The following is a 19,236-nucleotide window of genomic DNA, read 5'->3' on the forward strand; positions in this document are numbered from 1 at the left end:
TCACATCTAAATAAGGACTAAGCTAACATTTTTGGGTCTATGATGAGATGCTTGTGTCATAGAACCATTTGGTATCTACTCCCTTTGTCCCAATAGGCCGTTTTAGCTTCGGACCAAGTGCATCAAACATTCAATTGAGCTGCTACAACGATAGACATAAGAGGACAGATGGAGTATGTTGAATTATGTTTCATCACAAATCACAAATAAGTGTGACTACCAAGTCAATACTTAGGTTTCATGGGATATGCCATTCGGTCCCACATGTCAATCTATGTTATGAAAAAAAAAATACTTGGTGGTTGGTCCTAAATGTCAACGTGTGAAGTCCACATGTCGTTGGAGGACAATGTGTCTATAATTTTGCAGTTCGTAAATCACAACATTTTGATTTGAGATTGTTTAGTGGCCTTCTCAGATTTTAAAATTCAATTTTATAAAATTTTCAAAATACCCTAGATGGACATTATCACTGGACATTATCGGCAAATCATGGCTAGGAACCAAATTTGCTTTGTTCTCGATCTTGCATAACTTTTATACAATTTTAACAAAAAATGGGCTTCCTTTTTGTCTGTTATTATCAGCTCGTCCCAGTCAACTTACTATGGCATTGCACCTTGATTCTATACAGTCTTAATGTTGATAAAAGAACGTTAAAATCGAAAGGTACAGTTGTTTTTTGTATTTTTAGTATTGCATTTGTAACACATATATATACTTGTACACAATATTTTTTTAGGAAGACTTGTACACAATATTTTCTGTTAACTAACACCTTCTAGGGCACCTGTTCAGACCCAACATGTACTTTGTAAAAATATTTCTTTATAACTGGAACCATATATTCAGTATGCGCCAAGCACAGCCTCTGTCTGGTGAAAAAAATCATCGATTCCAGAGCATGGCATGATCCGTTGTTTCCCGTGTCAGTAAAAAGATTTTACTTATTTCGTGAGCTGTAATAAACAATTGCAGAATCCAATCTCCTGTATGGCTGTATTGATGACCTTTCTCCTGATATCGCACATGTAAATTACAACTTCGACCTAGCTACCTCTGTCTCACGCAACTGTGCATACATATCTGAGATTTCTTTCGCAAAATATGCTTTAGCTTGCTGTCTCTTAACCTACAGATGCGTTGAGATGGAGTGTCAGCAGCTCAGTAATTTAGTATTGGAATCGCCTCTAACAGAGCAAATGAGCTTTACCTTGAATGTTGGTGTCAGGAGACCATTATCCAATGTGAATGGTTCAGCAACAAGAGCAACCGCTTTAGCAAATTCGAAACCTCTTAGCTGGTACATCATATGGATAAAGTCGTCAATAAGAAGGCACATCTGTAAGAGACAATTCATTTGTGGAGAGGATACTCAAGGAGAAGGGTCACATGTGAAGAATTATACCTGTGCTTCCTTCCCAATGGAATCCATATCAGTCAGAACAGCAGCTCTTGCTCTAGGATCAGCACAGAGCTGTCTCAAGTCCTCGTACTACATTTTACAAAGGCAATTTAGAAAATAAATATGAACTGCAAATCCAAAGCATTTTATTTGTGGCTCTAAATTATTTCAAAGCTTTGATGTGATAGATAGTGGTAAAAACCTAAGTACTTGTGCTTGGTTTCCATTCTAAACTGGAGCTGTGTGATAACTGCTTTCATGAGATCAAATAAACAGGGGACAGTAGTCCAACACTTTTACCTCAATTCCTTCTGATGCAGCCCAAGCCTTCAACACCTCCGGTTCGACTGCTACAATGGCAACTAGGAAAGAGTTGAAACTATCACCTGCATCCAGATCAACAACTTAAAGATGTACATGATGGTACTTGATGCTTTCAGCTCATATGGATTCACGAGTATTACCATATATAAAGCATTGAGCAATGAACTTGCACTTAGCATAGACATTCTCAATCTTCTCTGGAGCTATGTATTCTCCTTGAGCTAACTTGAAAATGTTCTTTTTCCTTGAACCCAGAAAAGTACAAAACAATTAACAATACAAAAATAAAACTTAGCATAGATATTCTCAATCTTCTCTGGAGCTATGTATTCTCCTTGAGCTAACATGAAAATGTTCTTTTTCCTTGAAAAAAATACTGACATCTAGGATGAATTTCAAACTGAATTGTTGTGGCTATACTTAACTTTATGTGTACTGACATGTTGAAACATTGCAACATGGTATTTTAGCTAACGAGGGCGCCAAATCTGCACTCAAACTGGAATACCAAAAGACATCGTTCAGCTTTACCTATCTATAATTTTCAGACGCCCTCCAGGAAGCCACAAACCTATGTCTCCAGTATGTAACCAACCATCCTCATCAATGACCTCTCTTCTGCAGGTTTTCAAATACACTATCAAAGTTTAATGGATATATTTATTTAAAAGATGTAAATAGATCTGTGATGACAACAAGTTACGTTTGGACTTCATCTTTATAGTAACCGCAGAATATTATAGGCCCCCTAACACAAATTTCTCCACGAGGATATGGTTGATCCTCTGAAGTATAATTCATTTCTGGGACGTCCACAAGTTTAACCTCTGAAGAAGAAAACAGAATGCACATTATTAAAGACTGAAAACCATGCATATATCTTAGCATCGAGCAAATCTTTCAGGTTTGTGTTGAACCTAGTATAATTTGTGCAAAAAGAGAAAGAACGGTGACATCTTTTTCATGGAACTAATTTCACTCATGGCCTACTGTATCTTGTTAACTGGGCAGCCTCAAACAAAATTGAACATAAAAATAACCCTTGAATGAATGTAAGATGTAACTCAGGATAACATGAAACAGATGCAAGACTAACCCAGAACAGATTTCTTCAGTACAGCTACTCTCAAGTATCACCACAATTCAGTATGAAGGTGAGGAACATAAATGTGAATCGAAAGCATGTAATAGCATAAACACACCATTATTTGAAGATTTATTCTCTGTGCTCTTTATGTATTAACAAGCTTTATGAGAAATTACTAGACATAAGAGCAAGCTTTACCCAAAATTAATTATATCTTAAAAAATTAAATCAGAGCTTACCACAAGAAGGATTTGGAGATCCAACATGTCCAATTGATCTGTCACCAATATTCATTGTACTGATGACACAAGATGTCTCTGTCATTCCATACCCTTCAAGAACTTCACCGAAGCATCTAGAGAAAAGAGTTAAAGTGTTTATTATTTAGGGTCATTTATTATTAACAGAGCCAAACTTGTTTCATATAATCATCATGCCACCAAGTTAGCGCAGACGAATGCAGCTTACATTCTTAGAAATTCCATGACATCAGGTGACAATGGAGAAGCGCCTGAAGTCATAAGTCTCATTCGTCCGCCAAGTCTAGCTTTAATTTTGTTAAATACCAACTTGTCCCACATAGGTGATGGGTTTGTACCTAAGAACAGAAAGCGCAGAAGTAACATTTCATTATCATGTAGGGTATGGAAATTTGGTCTGTTGGTGGAGCATGAATGAATTTTTGCATCTTTCAGTCCAAAATGAAGTTCAAGCTATTATTTTTCCTCGCAAGAGAGGCATATCACATCATTAAAGAACTGAACTTCAAGCTGATTCAGTTGTTGGTCAAAGTAATATCATGTAAAAATATAGGATGGATTGTGTAACAAACTAATTAGGTAGTTCATGCCAAGGACAGATGAATTAGGATTTAGGAGTCATACATAGTCCATGAACAACATTGTGATTTACCATTACCTAGCAGGCTACACAAGAATTCCTGTATTGATTCTATGCACCTCAGAAAAGAAATCCTGTTAATTGGTTTCTGAGGTAGAGTTGTAGAAATTACAAGCTCAAGCTGCAAGCGAATGTAAATGGACTCCACAAAGTTGTTAGTCTGTTACCGTTTATCATAGCATGTCGCTTGGCATTGTATGCAGTATGGTACAACCTTTCTCTCAATCCCCCAGACTCCTTCACAGCATTTGTAATTCTACAAAGTGATTATGCAGCCATCAAGTTATCAGACCAAGAAAGAAGAAACAATAATCTTAAAAGAAATGACCTGCAATAATTACAAACATGAAAAACAAAATCCAGATTACTGATATTGTCTTACGCAGCATAAATTCTGTTATATAAACGGGGAACACTTGCAAATATTGTTGGCCTCAAAGCAGCCAAATCATCCATCAGCTTTAAGTTATCCTGGATGTTAATGCAACATAAACATACTTACCAAAAAGATGAAAAAAGCGCACAAAACTAAAGGTAAAGCAATAATAAATGACAAACAGTAAGTAAATACGCCACATTCGCTATTTGATAAGAGAGGAACATAACGTTCAGTGGACAATGCAATATTCGATCTCTGAGATTAATATTCCAGATTGTTGGAATATTAATCTCAGAGATCGAATGGCCCAAAGATTTCATGTGTCATTCAAACTAGAAACAGCAGAAGTATGAAATATTGCATTAATGAACTATTCAGTGCCTCTCTTTTATAATTCTCCATATTATTTTATCCATGCCATTTTGCTCACCTTATGTTGCTTAAGCAACATATAGGAGCCAGGGCCACGGTTGCTTGGTCCGCATGACAACCAGAACGAAAATACAGTTTTTGTAGAGATGACATGGTTATTCAAACAAAAAGAATGCAGTGTACTAGTATAAAGTATAAAGATATCATCCTAGATAGTTTCAGATCTGCATACCCCTTGGTAGAATCCAATGGAAACACCATAGTGAAGCAATGCAACCTGGTTAGCCCTCTCATAGATGTGAGCCAAAGGTAGATATGAGATGTACCTGAGGAGTGATACAAATAGCTACTTTCAACATTGAGTGCTGACATAAGCAAAATAAGCTACAGAATAAAGAAACAGTTAACAGTTTAATGTAAAATACTCACACGTCAGAGGGGTAAAACTTAACGCCTAAACTTGACCCTGCTACATTGGCAATTAAGTTCTCATGAGAAAGTACAGCTCCCTGGGCAAAGATTGACAATCCAACTTCACCAGTTTGAAAGGTAAATGCAGAAGACTCTGCTAGTGGAGCAAAGAATAATAAAAGCATTGATGATTTACCTTTGGTGTGCCAGTAGTGCCACTGGTGTAGCAGATAGTAGCTATATCTTCAGGTTTTGGAGGACGAAAAGTTTGAGGACTCATCCTTCCCTGAGTTGAAGAAAAAAAGTTCATAAAACAAGTGAACATGGTAAAGTAGCAACTAGAACAGTGGTAGAACATTTTATTCAAAACTAGAACACGAGAGATGGTTTGTTGATACAGGAAACTCCAATACAAAAAATGCCAGCAAGTGCAGCCTGGGACCAAAGGCTTTTGTTGTATGCCCAGCATGTGCGTGCTTGGGGCTAAGGCGGTTTGTTATTTTAAGCCCAGGATGTGCATAATATGTACGGCAATAAGCATTTAACATGTGTCCATACTATTACTATAAACACAGAACCATGAGTTTAACAATAAGAACATTTCCATCCAGTAGACCAAAACTTGTTGCTATGTAAGATTGATTCTGTGCTCTTGTGTTCAAGGGGGACAACAAAGCAACTTGTAGTTGGCACATTAAGAGTGTTGGAACCTTTTCAAGTATATCAGCAAAGCATTTGTAGACAATAGACAAGAAAATAACAAGAATAGAACAAGTGGCCAAAAGGGAATGGCAATTTTACTTTTGAGGTGCTTCAAGAGAAGCTGATTTAGCCTATTTCAGATTATTGATAGTAACAATGGCTATCATGCACTTGATATCTCTCAAAACTCCTTAACTTCACATATACAAACAATAGAGTGGTTGGCCGTATAGTATAATCTGTAATTCTGAGGGTTGTCTGTTGCCACCTTGGTGAGTTTGCGCCTTCCAAGCGTCCAGACCAATCCAAGATGGTGAACAGACTTGTAACGTTTCAAAAAAAACTCCTTTCTTAATGAAATACGGGCTCCAACCCACTCACGAAAAAAACAAACAATAGTGTGGTTTACGGAAATACGTGTTCAGGATTTGTGCCCACACCAAATCGTGTAAACATAGTGTGGTTTACGGGAACCAAAATGTACAGCAACAACCACTATGCAGTGCTAAGGATAGGTCATAGACAAATCTTTTATATGAGCAAATTCAAGGATCATTTAGCAAATCCACCTCATTGTGTAGTCTGTTGTATGTCATAATTTTGCATTCAGCAGTTGCTGGTACAGTTGGCATATTTGAATCATCTCCACCAACCACCTATGCAGAAACATGTTATTGAGTACACAGGAAGGATACAAAGCACATACAATTGTAAATTGTCCAACTTACCACAATAAGACGAACACACGGCATTTGAGTTATAAAGCTTAAAATCTGCAATCGATTGATAAACCCAAAGAAACAGGTTGAATAATCAGTTTACACTTTGTCATTATATATCACGATACAGTACAGGAACTAGTAATTATTTGATGTTGAGGTAAGATATTGAAATCTCACAGCACTTAGAGTTTGCGGCACACAGAATATAACTTCTACTGTTGCATGGTTCACTATAAACTGAACTGCATCTGGACCTGAAGAAAGTTTACAAAAAGACGTTATTACACAAATGAAGAAGGGATCAATAGTCATTCTTTTATGTGATTGTGAACATACCGAGAGTATCATAAAGTGGCACAGATACATATGAGTATGCCGCACAAGCATGGTCAAGTATGATCCACTCCGGTCTGTTTATAAAATATAGACCAATTCGTGCACCCTGATTAAGAAAACAAAAAATACTAGAAGTAAGTTCAAATAATTCACCACTGGATACTACCCCCACCCCCTACTGTTAGTAGTTTATTACTATTGCTACTACCTCTTTTTCTAGATCTTCCCTGAGGCATTTACTGTGTTTTATGTCTAGCCTACCCCAACTTGCTTTGGACTAAAAGGCTTAGTTGTTGGTGCTGCTGTTACGAATGCTAAAATTTCTTTACAAATATATCAATGTGTGAAAAAATATATGCTTGTTAAAAGTCAAAAAAGAGGAGCAATTCTTGTTGAGAGCATGATGGCTCACTTCAGGTATTCCGTGAAATATAAGACCAGAACCTATTGCAGTTCTGCTCGTGCTAGCTTCTCCATATGTCATCCACTTGTAGCTGCAATATTTGTTGACTTAAAAGTTAAACAATGCTAGAAAAAAGGGTAGCAGAAAGGCAATAATTAGGCATGCATCAGGTAACTGATCCTTACTCTCCAACTGTTCCATCTGGGGAGATTCTTGTACCCAAATATCTACAATCTCGGAAAGTTTCGACTGCATATCTGTGGAATACGGTATACATAGGTCATTGTGCCTGGGAGATGACTAAAGCACTAAAGCATTTTCTTATGAATCATATAGTCTTCAAAAATAAGCATATTTTAGCAGGTTGCATAAAACCAGCAGATAAGAAACTGTCATTCAACTTTTTTAGCTCTTACTTTACAATTGCTTAAAAAGTTACAGGTCCACTTTGCTAAATTAATCTGACCCAAAAAAAACCGATGATATATTTTTTCAGATCCAAGTCTTCCACAACATAACTAGCATTTGTTTACCTAACTCCGCTTTTCTAGGAAATCTTTCAAAAGCAATGTAAAACTATCACATCAATAACTTACACTCAATTTTTTGAACGTAAATAATTTACACTCTTGAATGTGCAAAAAAGAAAAAAAGAGAGTTGAAAACAAAGGTTCATAACCAAGCAAGAACATATCCAGTGCTCCCACCATATTTGATGCTCTCGTGTTACCGTCCACAGTTGCATATATAAAAAGGTATGACAAACTTCAGCAAAAATATGGACATACAATCATCTATGTGACCATGCAAAAATTGATCCTGAACTAAAAAATGCGCAAGGAGGAACAAAAAAAAAAGAAAAATATCATGTGAATTGGATAATTGGTGTGGGCACAACTCTTCATGTGTGGTCTGCAACCCACACACAGTGTTACATGCCCACCGATGAGGGTGTCACTGTCCAACTCGAGCATGAGTATCTGATTTGCCAAATTTTTTGGGGACATGCTAGATACCACTTGTAATAGCATGTGTCGGAAATCCGACACAGGTGTGGGGTGTATGACTTGGTTAAAAAAAGCGGAACTGCTAGCGCCCGGACGTCCGGCGCTAGCAACGTGTCCGGACGCCGAGCCCACCACCCGCACCACCATAGAGAAAAATAAAAAAAGAAAAGAAAAGGAAACTCCACCCGCCCCTAACCAACTCCCCCCTGCCCCACTCGCCCCGCACAGAAGACCGCCCAACCAACTCGCCCCTGCGCCACTCGCCCGCACAGAGGACCGCCTTTCGTCCGTTCCTCGCGCAAGGAGTCTGTGCCCCACCCCCACGAGCATAGGATCCGCCCCGCCCCTCGCCTTGTCAGCCCCTAGTAGATCTACCTGCCGCTAACTCGTCCCTATAGCCTGCCTCCATACTTGGCGCTGCAACACAATATGCATGATAGTGCAACAACACATGACATACTGCTACAACAAACAAGTTGAAGTAGCTGAAACATCATAAAACATAGTATTACAACAAACAACGAACAACTACTGCAACAGCATGCAAACAACTACTACAACATACAGATTGAAGTATTGGATAGAACAACTGAAACACCATGAACATAGTATTACAACAACAACGAACGACTGTTACAACAACATGTAACAACTAATACAACAGCATAGGTTGAAGCATTGGATGGAGCAACCGAAACACCATGGACGTAGTATTACAACAACACCGAACAACTGTTGCAACAACATGCAACAACTAATACAACAATGCAGATTAAAGCATTGGATGGAGCAACTGAAACACCATGGACATAGTACTACAACAACACCAAACAACTGTTGTAACAACATGAAACAAACTACTACAACATGCAGATTGAAGCAATTGAAACAACATCTCAAAAACACAAATACTGCAACAACGACTGGAACCTACTGCAACGTCTAGAGAGAACCATTGCAACAATGAGAAAATCTGAAGCCGAGAGCTCGCCGAAACCCTATCCTACTGCAACATCACCTGAAAAACTTACTGCAAACAACCAGAGAACACCATTACAACATGCGAGAGCACCAAATCCCAAGAGCTCGCTGGAACCCTAGCCAACACAACATCTCATAGATCTAGATCCAGAGGAAGAGGAGGAGAAGAGGAGGGCCTAGATCCAGATCCACAAAGAGGAGGGAGGGAAAAGGGAGAGGGAGACCTCAGATCCAAATCCCTCCCCACCTACCTCGTCGGAGCCGCGCCGTTGTCTCCATCTCCAGATGCATGGAGGTCATAAGAGCGAGGGAGAAAGGGCAGGGAGAAAGGGAGTTGCCGGTTGCGGTGTTCAGTGGAAGCTACCACCGTCACGCTCTACTCTGGTGGCTTCGAGGGCGCGTGGGTCGCAGCGGGGAGAGAGGTCGCAGCAGGGAGAGAGAAAAGGAGGGAGTCGCCAATGGTGCTGCAGGAAGTGCGCATGCATGGTGGGAGCGGTGGGGAGCGGCAGCAAGACGAGATAAAAGAGTGGGGAGGAAAAGGATGAGTGGATAAGAAGGTATGGAGGAGCAGCAAAATGAGTGGATAGCAACGTCCGGACGGACGGACGTCTTAAGTATATCATTACCGTAAAAAAAGAGTTATCAGGGTAACATTGCCCGAACCAATTCACATGCTGATTTCTCTTTTTTGTTTCTCATAGCAATTTTTTTATTCAAGCTCAAACTTTACAAGACAGAGACAGTTGCATGATCTATCTACCCATATTTTTGTTGGATTTTTTCATGCACTTCTTATATTTGCAAACGTGCGCCAGGAATATGGGAGCACCTAACCTGGTGGGAGCATAGGGTATGTTCTCAAATCTCGTAACCAAGCATCCCTCAAAGAAGTTGAGTTGAGAATTTATTACAGTTTAAACAGATGAAGTAGGTTGATGGTGCTAGTCATCCTTTCTTTCGCACAACATCTCACTCCCACCTCATCAAGGGAAAAAGGCCAGAAAAGATACTCTCAAAAACATACACAATAACAAACTCTCCCAGCTCTACTAGCAAACTTTCCAATCTCAGAGGTTATTTGGCTGAGAAATTAGTTTTTTCTGATGATTGGTGAATAAAAAAATAGCGCCCATTTTGTTTAAAAAAATAGTGCCATCATTTGTTTGATCTGTTGAAAGTCATGGGCATTCAATTGAAGTCAAATGAGAGAGACTAAGAATTCTTACACAAAATTATCATGCAACGTTCCAATCTCCGGATTATCAGGGAATTTATTTATTAATCTTAGAGGCGAGTGTGCAGATCTGCAAGACAGAAAGAGGTGATATAAGCCACCACAAGCAGCAAAATGCAGCTTAGCATGTAAGCAAGCTACCTGTACACATTCCATTTTCCAGTTTGCAGCTTCTCAGGGAGGACAACACTGTAGCCCTGTTCTGTTAAAGGAAAAAAAAGGTATGAGAAGTCAACTGCTAATGGAACCTTTGGTTTGGATAAGCTAAAATCACAAATATACATGTTGCCTATAAGAATGGTCAGAGTTAACTGAAACATGAACAGTTGAAATTGGGATGATATATGGGACCAATGGGCCATGGATTGCCTATAAGAATGGTCAAAGTTAACTGAAACATGAACAGTTGAAATTGGGATGATATATGGGACCAATGGGCCATGGATTGCCTATAAGAATGGTCAAAGTTAACTGAAATATGAACAGTTGAAATTGGGATGATATATGGGACCAATGGGCCATGGACAGGCAAGAAACAGGGAGCAGCAAAACCTTTCATGCCCATATTAATTAATTATAAAAATTCAGTGTATGGTTTTGAACTTGGGGATGACACTGCATTGACTAGTAGTTTATATATGCTTCTACATTTTATACTATGCCATACTATTGCTACATGCACAGTGGTGAGTTGGACCTGGACATGAAACAACCAGAGTGGGTTTCAGCTGATACAGGACAATAAGGCAGTAGCAAATTCCAAACAGGCTAGCTAACTGAACAGAACAGCACTCTTTTCCATTCAACCGGTTTGTGCATCAAAACTGCAGGGTTACACACCCACCCACCCAGGCCTTGTTTAGTTCCGAAAACTGAAAAGTTTTCGGAACTGTAGCACTTTCGTTTGTTTGCGGTAAATATTGTCCAATCATAGACTAACTATGATCAAAAGATTCGTCTCGTGATTTACAGTCAAACTGTGTGATTAATTTTTATTTTCGTCTATATTTAATGCTTCATGCATGTGCCGCAAGATTCGATGTGACAGAGAATCTTGAAAACTTTTTGGATTTCGGGGTGAACGCCCCAGATATTGTACGTCATAAACGAAAAGGTCAAAAAGGGAGAGTCCAATCCAATCGGAAGAGCAGTGCGTTTAGCAAAGCAACACCCCCGATCCAGTGCAAAAGCGACGGTTCCATTCTTATTCTTAAAAAAAAGTAGAGCGGTCAACCGAGCGATCCGCTGATACGTGGCGGCGGCCCGCCGGCACGTGCGGCTCGGCAGCCGACGCTCCCTCCGTCCCACGGCGTCCCAGAGATGCCCTGACACTCTGACAGGATTGCGACTACCTCTACAGGCCTTCAACTCCAATGGCACTTTGGATCGGCATAATTCGACGGCGGCGGCGGGGGAACACCGGAGGCCTCACCGACAACGCCGTGTGGGTATTGTAGCAACAGGAAGTATAGGGCGGGTAGGTCTCTCTGAGCCTGACACCCCCACGCCACGCCACGCCGACGCCGCGGCGCCGCGTGCGTTCCGGACTACGGTCTGCGGAGGAGAGGTGAGGGGGGATTGGGGGGCGTACGTACCGTGAGCGTACTCGGCGGCGACGGGGTTGGCGGCGAGGCCGCATCCCCCGGCCGGCGGCGGCGGCGGCGGCTGGTGACGGACGTGGGCGGCGCCCATTGTGTCCTGCTCCTGCTCCTGCCGCGCCATTGCTTCCGTGGTCGGCTCGGCTCGGCTGGAGTCCCCTCCGGTCCCTGTACCTGGCGTTGCGGTTGCGTTGCGTGGGGACGATGTGTGGGGGGGGAGGTGAGGAGGTCGAGAGCTGCCCGAGGTGGCGGAGGAGGAACCGGAGACGGTTGTAATAGTACTCCGTATGCGTGTTCCTGGGTGGCGTGGGAATCGAGAGGCGAGCGAGAGCGACGCGTCGCCGTCGCCGTCGCGTCGGGGACGGCTGACGGGCTGAGTCGGGACGGGGACGGACGTGGTCGACAGATATGGCGCTCGGCTCGGGGTTCAGGCAGGCCTTCGCCTTCGGGGTTTGGACAGGCACAGGCACAGGGAGCCTCGTCGCTCGAGACGGTTTTCTAGATGGATGCGTGCAGTGCATTGGTGTTCTCGACGCCTTTTGGAGTCGTCTAGGGAACAGCTTATTACGGATATACTATAAAAATTAAAGCCTTGTTTAATATCCTTGCAAAAAGATTTTAAGTTATTATAATATTTTCGTTTGTATGTGATAATTATTGTCTTAATTAAATTTAAACAATTAGTCTCATAAATTACATATAAATTATATAATTATTTATTTATTTTATTTATATTTAATGCTATATGCATATGCTGCAAGATTCAATAAAATGAAGAATCTTAAAAAAAATGAATTGTAAGGTAAACTAAACAAGATCTAAATAAATAGATGATAATAATAATAATTTCAATATATATATATATATATATATATTATTGTCTCTCAGCGTCAGTTTGCTTTGCTTGCGTGGCGGCGTGCGCGTCTCTCGTCTCGTCGTGCGTCGGGGCACGGCACGGCACACGGTACGGCCGCGGCAAGAACCGACGGACAGGGCGCGGCGCGGGTGGTATGGGGTGGGTGTGGCGTGGGCGCCGCGACCTCGTCTTCCTTGGTTGCTATTGTACCTGCCAACGGCTTCGACGTGGGACGTGCCAAACAAAACCAAGTGGAGTTGTGTTCATGTTTGTACTACGGTAGGGGTTGCCATCAGCCCATTATTATTCCTGCAACTCGGTACATGTCCATATTGACATTTCGGATCGCAATAGTCTCTTATGTAAACGTTGTGTAGCTGGAAAAAGATGCCTAGCCCACAAACCAAACACGCTTTCTATGTCTAGAATAAACTAGAAATCAATAGAGCAAGTTCTTACGCAAAGAGAGTCCTTAACTTAAAAATAGAATGTTCACAACTATATCATCGTTTTTGTTTTTTTTTTTTGGTCAAAAGCCTTTTTTCAATACTACGGTGTTAAACTTGTACAACAGTTGTCTTGTCTATTAACCTCCTATATTTCACTTATATATTCTACCGGAAACGTGATGTTTCTAATAGTTCTTTTTTTTTATTATAATGGCCCACGGTTTTCATAAATAAATCATATTAATTTTCCTGTCATCATTATTAACCTTTTTGTTTCCTCTAAATTCCAATGTTTTGAATCCTATAGTATAAAATTTAGCCATCTTGATCCTCCACATAAATTTGCCTAACATTACTAAAAAAGTTAGACGAATGCGTGCTCAGTGCCCAGAAATTGGAGATGGCCGAGACCACCTGTTCGCTGCTGTGTCATCACCAAAGAGCTTTGGTGCTTACTGCTAGCACCCAGGCACGTAGCCAGCGGTGGGGCTAGGGGGGCTCCAGCCCCCCTACCGCTGCTGGCCTAGTAAAATTTTTAGTGTTTTTTTTCTAATTTTAGACATAAATTTATAAAGTAGGGTGAGCTGAGAACTTTATTTTTTAGATATATTTTGTGAATTTTATTATTGGTCTATATTTTTAATCTAAGACTACTTTAAACTAACATATTTTTTTTATTACGAGGGATAATAGTAGAGCTAAGTCGATGTAGAATTTTTGTTCAGCCCCCCCTAAATTTTTTTCTGGCTTCGTTCCTGCTAGCACTTGTAGGCTTGTTAGCACTAACACCAGATAGCAGTGAGTCCATCACGTCATGGTGGCTGCCCAGCGCTTGGGTCTGGAGCGTGCGTGCGTCCGACTTTTGATTCTCTTGTATAGTTATATGTTGCTCGTCTCCTGGATCATTTAGAAAGAGAGAAATAGTAGAACCTTCTCGCGTTCGGTGGCAGGAGTTCAGGAGGTGCGGCTGAAAGTGATATGTGAGGCCGATGACTAGATTAGGACGGGGTTCAGATCGCTATCACTGTCTGCAGCTCACTACTTGCACAATCAATCTGTAATGTAATCTTTAAAACTACAACAAATTAAGCAAGTTGACAACCAAACTTACTAATCAGTAGAGAGGAAGTTAGTATTTTACCAAACTCAGCATCTCCAACAATTTGACATTTTTTCTTTGCCATTTGTTGTAGTTTGCCAACTCCCAAAACAAAATAGAGAGGAGAAAAACAAGTCATCTCGAAGAGTTTTACAAAATTGACTTGTCATTTATTAAATTGTGGAACCAACTTAACTTGCCGCGAAATTTTTGTGCGAGGGAGTAGTGCGGGATTCGCGGCGATCGCGCTTGCCAAGTGCTCCACTGGTTTGCATATATGCACAGCTTGACCAGGTAAATGGCAACTTGTCCAAAATGCCAATTCAAAATGCAAAACTGTTGGATACGTGTTTTCAAGACTTTTGGCAAAAAAACAAGAATGCCAAACGCAAATGTCTAACTGTTGGAGATGCTCGGACTCCTTTTAATGCACTAATATCCACCTCAATCCATGTATATGGATATGAAAAAAATAACTAATCATTTTCACCCTGATCCACTATTACACACGTAAATTGAGATAGATACGAGCGTATTTAAACAAGCCCTTATGTGTTTTATTTGGTCTTAAAAAAATACTTTACATACCAAAGAAAATACTTTAGATAACATAGGGTATCTAAACAAGAAGAATTATACTCCTGATGATCCGCAATGGCTAGACAAATCCAAGTATTCCGGCTTAAGGAGAAATATCGCTACTAGATCAGCAAATGTTTATATCTCTAAATAAGTACTACAAATATGTTTATATCGATCTAATATACTAATTATGTGCTATAAATAGTAATACTTTTATACATTTGTTAAAGTTGAGAATGGCACTTTTTATACATGAGAAAGGCAGTAGTCGACAACTTGACGTATAAGTTGGCACCACAGAAGATCCCAGGCCCAAACTCCCGGATATCCTTCTCCCGTTTCCGTGGCCGCCAATCTTCTTTTCCAGAGACCGACTACAGGCTACCAGGAAAACTGCTTGACCTCACGGGACCAAAGAAAAAGAGACCCGTATGACTTACATGTGGGCCCCATAACAGGACGGTCCCACTGTCATTGAGAATGCGTACGTACACGCGCCAAAAGTTTTTCGCCCAACCCAAGTCTGTTCCTCCCTCGTGACGGAATCTCGGAAGGCGAATCAATAGCGCGCACAATCTCTCCTTCCAAAGTTCCAATCCCCAATCCACCGCCCGCGATTCCACAAGGCGCACCCGCCACCGCCGCCGGAGCATCACCGTCGACCGATCTCGCGTCCTCCGACACCCAGCCCCGCCCTTCCCTCGCTCCAACCGCCGCTGCGCTGCCCGTGCCCGAGACCACCGGGGACCGCGTCGACCGGCGCAGCAGCTACAGGGACCGGGACTGTGACGTGTGGGAGAGAAGGTTCCCCCCCCAGCCATGGCGAGCGCGGATCTGCTGCGGAGGGAGGAGGAGTTCTACTCCTCCCTGTTTGATTCCGCCAAAGGTAACGCCTTTCCCGCCACTCTCTCGGATGGCGATGCGGATCTCGCCCCCTCAAATTGGACGGATGGCGATGCGGATCTCGCCCCCACAAATTGCACCGATGTTTGCTGAAATTGTGGCGTGTGGACGCAGGCGATGGCGCCAAGTCGCGCTCACAGCTGATAGAGAAGAAGATTGAAGTCCTCGAGGACATGGCCACCAAGGTGAGGATGCTCATCCTGATTGGAGTTTGCCTTCTGTACCTCTTGTCACCCCTTTTCTTCTATGATGTGCATGCTTAAAGTCAAAAATATTTCTGTGCATCTCCTGTGATGAAAAAAAAAAAGAATATGAAATTGTGCACTATCACATCGTCTATGTTTGCAAGGCAATGTAATGGAATATGTCTGATGTAATATGAAACATCTGATGTTTTCTACACTTGGGGTCTGCCGGTTGATGATTTACACATTACAATGTTAAATACACAGGTCAGTAACCGGAGATCACGAAAGTGGTTGAATGACCGCTTGCTGATTGAACTTGTCCCCCGTCTTCATGTTGAAGAAATCAAAGGCCTTTTCGCACCTCCACCGTGGGGTAAACTCCAGTGCTGCTTTAGTTTTCTATAATAATGCAATTTTACTAACCTAGCCTAGCAATGAACTTTGCTGTCGGCTTGTTGTAAATGTTTTAGATTGTTTCATGCAGTGGCGGATATAAGCCTAGGGCCAATATGGCCATGGCCCTAGGCGTGGGAAAAAAACACTAGAGTATTCCCTTTGTTTTTTCCAGCTAAATATATATTACCATTATTTTTGTCCATTAACATGTGATCCAATGTTGGTGGTTCATAGTATTGGCCCTAGTCGTGAAAGTTCACCAGCTCTGCCACTGGTTTCATGTATACATGTGCTAGAGAAACTCTGCAGCGTTTTTACAGGAAAATACAGGCTGTCTTCTCTTAAGCATGCCAATTTTAAAACAAGGATGTACTGAAAATTTTCGGACTCAATATATTCTCGTTGTACTTTCACTATTTGTCACAAAAGTGTTGCATTGCTTCATGTAATGGTGTACCAGAAAAATCTGAAAATTATGTTAGCATTTGTCACAAACATAGAGATTATCATCTCTTAAGCATGTTCATTTTGAACTTACACACGGACTACAATACTAAAAAAATGTTTAGTCGAAACATATATGCTTGTTGCTCTTCTAGTATGGATCACATGTTTTCATTTAAATTCTTGTGTGGAATCACTCTTCCAATAATCATGGCATCACATACATGATATTTTCATGTATATACTTTGGAAAAGCTCATCTTTATATTATAATGATTATGCAGGTGAGGAAGTACCCTTGTCAGCATTCTGCAGGACAAGTGTTGGTGAATGGGATGCCTTCAGGAGCATTGACATGGATGCTGAGGTACATGCATGTTAATGCCTTTCTTGCTAGCCACATTCTGCTCATCTTTGCCCACAATATAATTTACTGAAATGAACAGCTGAGACAGAAGATCTGTATATCACACCATGCATTAGTTTGTGGATCAGTTGTATTTTAGCAAGTTTTTTCTTATTTGTAGGCAAGATTGATGCAAAATATGAAAAGATCATCCCAAAAAACCAGGAATCATGTGGACGAAGGGGAATTGATTGCGCTGAATGCCTGGCACCGGATAGATCGCCAAACTAGAGAAGCAATAAAGAGAAATTTTCTTCCTGATCTGCTTGAAATATATGAGGTACTGCCTTCTTTCCTCAAGTTTGGACTTCTATTTATTGAAATGATTATAATGGATCATAGCTAATTAGTTTTTCTTGTAAAGAAGACATGAGAGTTCTTGATTATGTATTTGTATGTCTGTCAGTCTGTATCTGCTATTTAAGCACATGTAGATAATTCATCAGTAACACATCTAGTTTGTTACTTTGTAGTTTCTAGACAACAAAAAAAAAGTGAAGTTTATTTATTTAATAGCTGTTTAATTAATAACTGTTACCTTTCGAGTATTTAAAAAATATATCAGTCTAACACCATTATGCTTGTAAAAGAAGAGATATCTGCTTTCGTACAATCATATATTTGTATCTATGGTGCATAGGCTGTATTAAAGAAATATCTTGGGTGTTTATTCTCCAAAGCCCTATAACTATACCTTGTGTGAAAATTTGTTTAGAGTTTCAAAAGTTGGTATCTATCAATACTAGATAACTGAAGTTCTTTTGCTCACTTGAAACTGGAGCAGAGTTTTCTTTTCCACCTGAATTATGGTTTTCTTAACTTCATTTAGGCCACTTCTGCCAATTTTTCATCCAGCTGATTTAGTTCAGCTTGTCAGTTGCTCACGTCACCTTGCTTCGGCCTTTTTTTGTTTGCAGGAACGAGTTAGGGCCTTCATTGAAGATACTAGTGACAAGGATGTGCTTATGCTGAACATCCAGGACCCATTTCAGAGGCTGCTTCTGCACGGTGTCTGTGAGGTGAGTTTGTTCCCAAGTCAAAGAAAATCCAGCAGCTTCGTCGGGAAGAACATAGATTATCTCTTAAACAGCTGCAGTGTTGATCATGGCTTGTCTATATGCAGTTCTACAACGTGAGCTCGACAACCACGAGCAGTGTAAGAGATGGGAGGCCTTGGAAGACAACCACCATCAAGAAGAGGCAGGGCACGGGTGTTCCCTCCGCAATCACTTTAGTTAACTTCCTGAGGATGAAGAAGAATGGGTCCCAGTAACGTTAGTTGTGTGAGGACCTGAAGTTTGGGTGCTCAGACCTTGTCTGAGTGTGTACTGAAGTATCTTGTTGTGGCTTAAGAAGACAACAAATTTGATGCTTTAGATTCCGTTTAGGGCTTTAGGCTGTTCTCAAATGTAAATTATCGGTATTTCCTTTTGAAACACATTGCAATGCAAGTGATGGGTCACTGGCAATTACAGTATGCTCTTATATCGCATCAACCTGCTGGCAATCTATACAGTTTGAAACCATGACAGAGAGTAGTAACTTCCGGTTGTACCGAACAACGCGCTCGTGTTCCTAAAAAACAGAGGTGTGAATGGCGGTGGTGGCGCGGCTAGCGGTGCCGGAGGGCTGCGGCGGCACCGCGCTGCGCGGTGTGGATGGGTGGCGGAGCGTTGGGCCTGGGGAACTCAAAGCTTTTATTCGCCATGGCATGATAACAACTGTGGGTAATGGTTCCAACACCAAATTCTGGTTTGATCAAGAAGGAAAATATATTGCACCTAATCTTCTTGCAATCATCCCTCGAAGAATTATCAACAAGAGAATGGTGCAGCAAACCTCGGACATCCAGTGTTGGTTGGGCGATATTAAAGGGCCTCTCTCTGTCACTGTCCTGGTGGAATATCTCCACTTAGGCCTTGTTTAGATGTGAAAAATTTTTAGATTTCGCTACTGTAGCACTTTCGTTTGTTTGTGGTAAATATTATCCAATTATAGACTAACTAGGGTCAAAAGATTCGTCTCGTGATTTACAGTCAAACTGTGTGATTA

General features: G+C 41.1%; 2 protein-coding genes across 2 annotated transcripts; one reads left to right on the forward strand and one right to left on the reverse strand.

Annotated features, from left to right (window-relative positions):
- Positions 719 to 12,338, reverse strand: LOC8085654 (long chain acyl-CoA synthetase 6, peroxisomal). Its single transcript, XM_021460760.1, has 23 exons — positions 11,859 to 12,338; positions 10,405 to 10,465; positions 10,256 to 10,333; positions 7,227 to 7,298; positions 7,051 to 7,132; positions 6,639 to 6,744; positions 6,480 to 6,556; positions 6,309 to 6,353; positions 6,150 to 6,236; positions 5,075 to 5,164; positions 4,897 to 4,976; positions 4,700 to 4,793; positions 4,099 to 4,187; positions 3,884 to 3,972; positions 3,285 to 3,414; positions 3,056 to 3,171; positions 2,433 to 2,556; positions 2,261 to 2,347; positions 1,870 to 1,973; positions 1,706 to 1,791; positions 1,409 to 1,495; positions 1,214 to 1,300; positions 719 to 1,132 (listed from the first exon to the last, which is right to left on the reverse strand). Exons 1-23 carry the CDS (start codon positions 11,983 to 11,985, stop codon positions 1,037 to 1,039), a joined length of 2,094 nt encoding a protein of 697 aa, XP_021316435.1. The 5' UTR covers positions 11,986 to 12,338; the 3' UTR covers positions 719 to 1,036.
- On the forward strand, positions 15,167 to 18,695 carry LOC8085655. Its single transcript, XM_002448932.2, has 7 exons — positions 15,167 to 15,733; positions 15,865 to 15,935; positions 16,203 to 16,311; positions 17,063 to 17,145; positions 17,306 to 17,464; positions 18,102 to 18,203; positions 18,308 to 18,695. Exons 1-7 carry the CDS (start codon positions 15,667 to 15,669, stop codon positions 18,455 to 18,457), a joined length of 741 nt encoding a protein of 246 aa, XP_002448977.1. The 5' UTR covers positions 15,167 to 15,666; the 3' UTR covers positions 18,458 to 18,695.

Source organism: Sorghum bicolor, chromosome 5 (assembly GCF_000003195.3).
Source record: "Sorghum bicolor cultivar BTx623 chromosome 5, Sorghum_bicolor_NCBIv3, whole genome shotgun sequence".
NCBI lineage: Eukaryota > Viridiplantae > Streptophyta > Magnoliopsida > Poales > Poaceae > Sorghum > Sorghum bicolor.

Excerpts from the sequence above, each read along its gene's own strand:
- LOC8085654 (XM_021460760.1), bottom strand. The coding sequence starts at position 11,985 with ATGGCGCGGCAGGAGCAGGAGCAGGACACAATGGGCGCCGCCCACGTC. Across the intron at positions 6,557-6,638 it reads GCCACTTTATGATACTCTCG|GTCCAGATGCAGTTCAGTTT; the intron begins GTATGTTCACAA and ends AACTTTCTTCAG. Across the intron at positions 6,237-6,308 it reads CGTGTGTTCGTCTTATTGTG|GTGGTTGGTGGAGATGATTC; the intron begins GTAAGTTGGACA and ends GTTTCTGCATAG.
- LOC8085655 (XM_002448932.2), top strand. The coding sequence starts at position 15,667 with ATGGCGAGCGCGGATCTGCTGCGGAGGGAGGAGGAGTTCTACTCCTCC. Across the intron at positions 17,465-18,101 it reads ATCTGCTTGAAATATATGAG|GAACGAGTTAGGGCCTTCAT; the intron begins GTACTGCCTTCT and ends TTTTGTTTGCAG. Across the intron at positions 18,204-18,307 it reads TTCTGCACGGTGTCTGTGAG|TTCTACAACGTGAGCTCGAC; the intron begins GTGAGTTTGTTC and ends GTCTATATGCAG.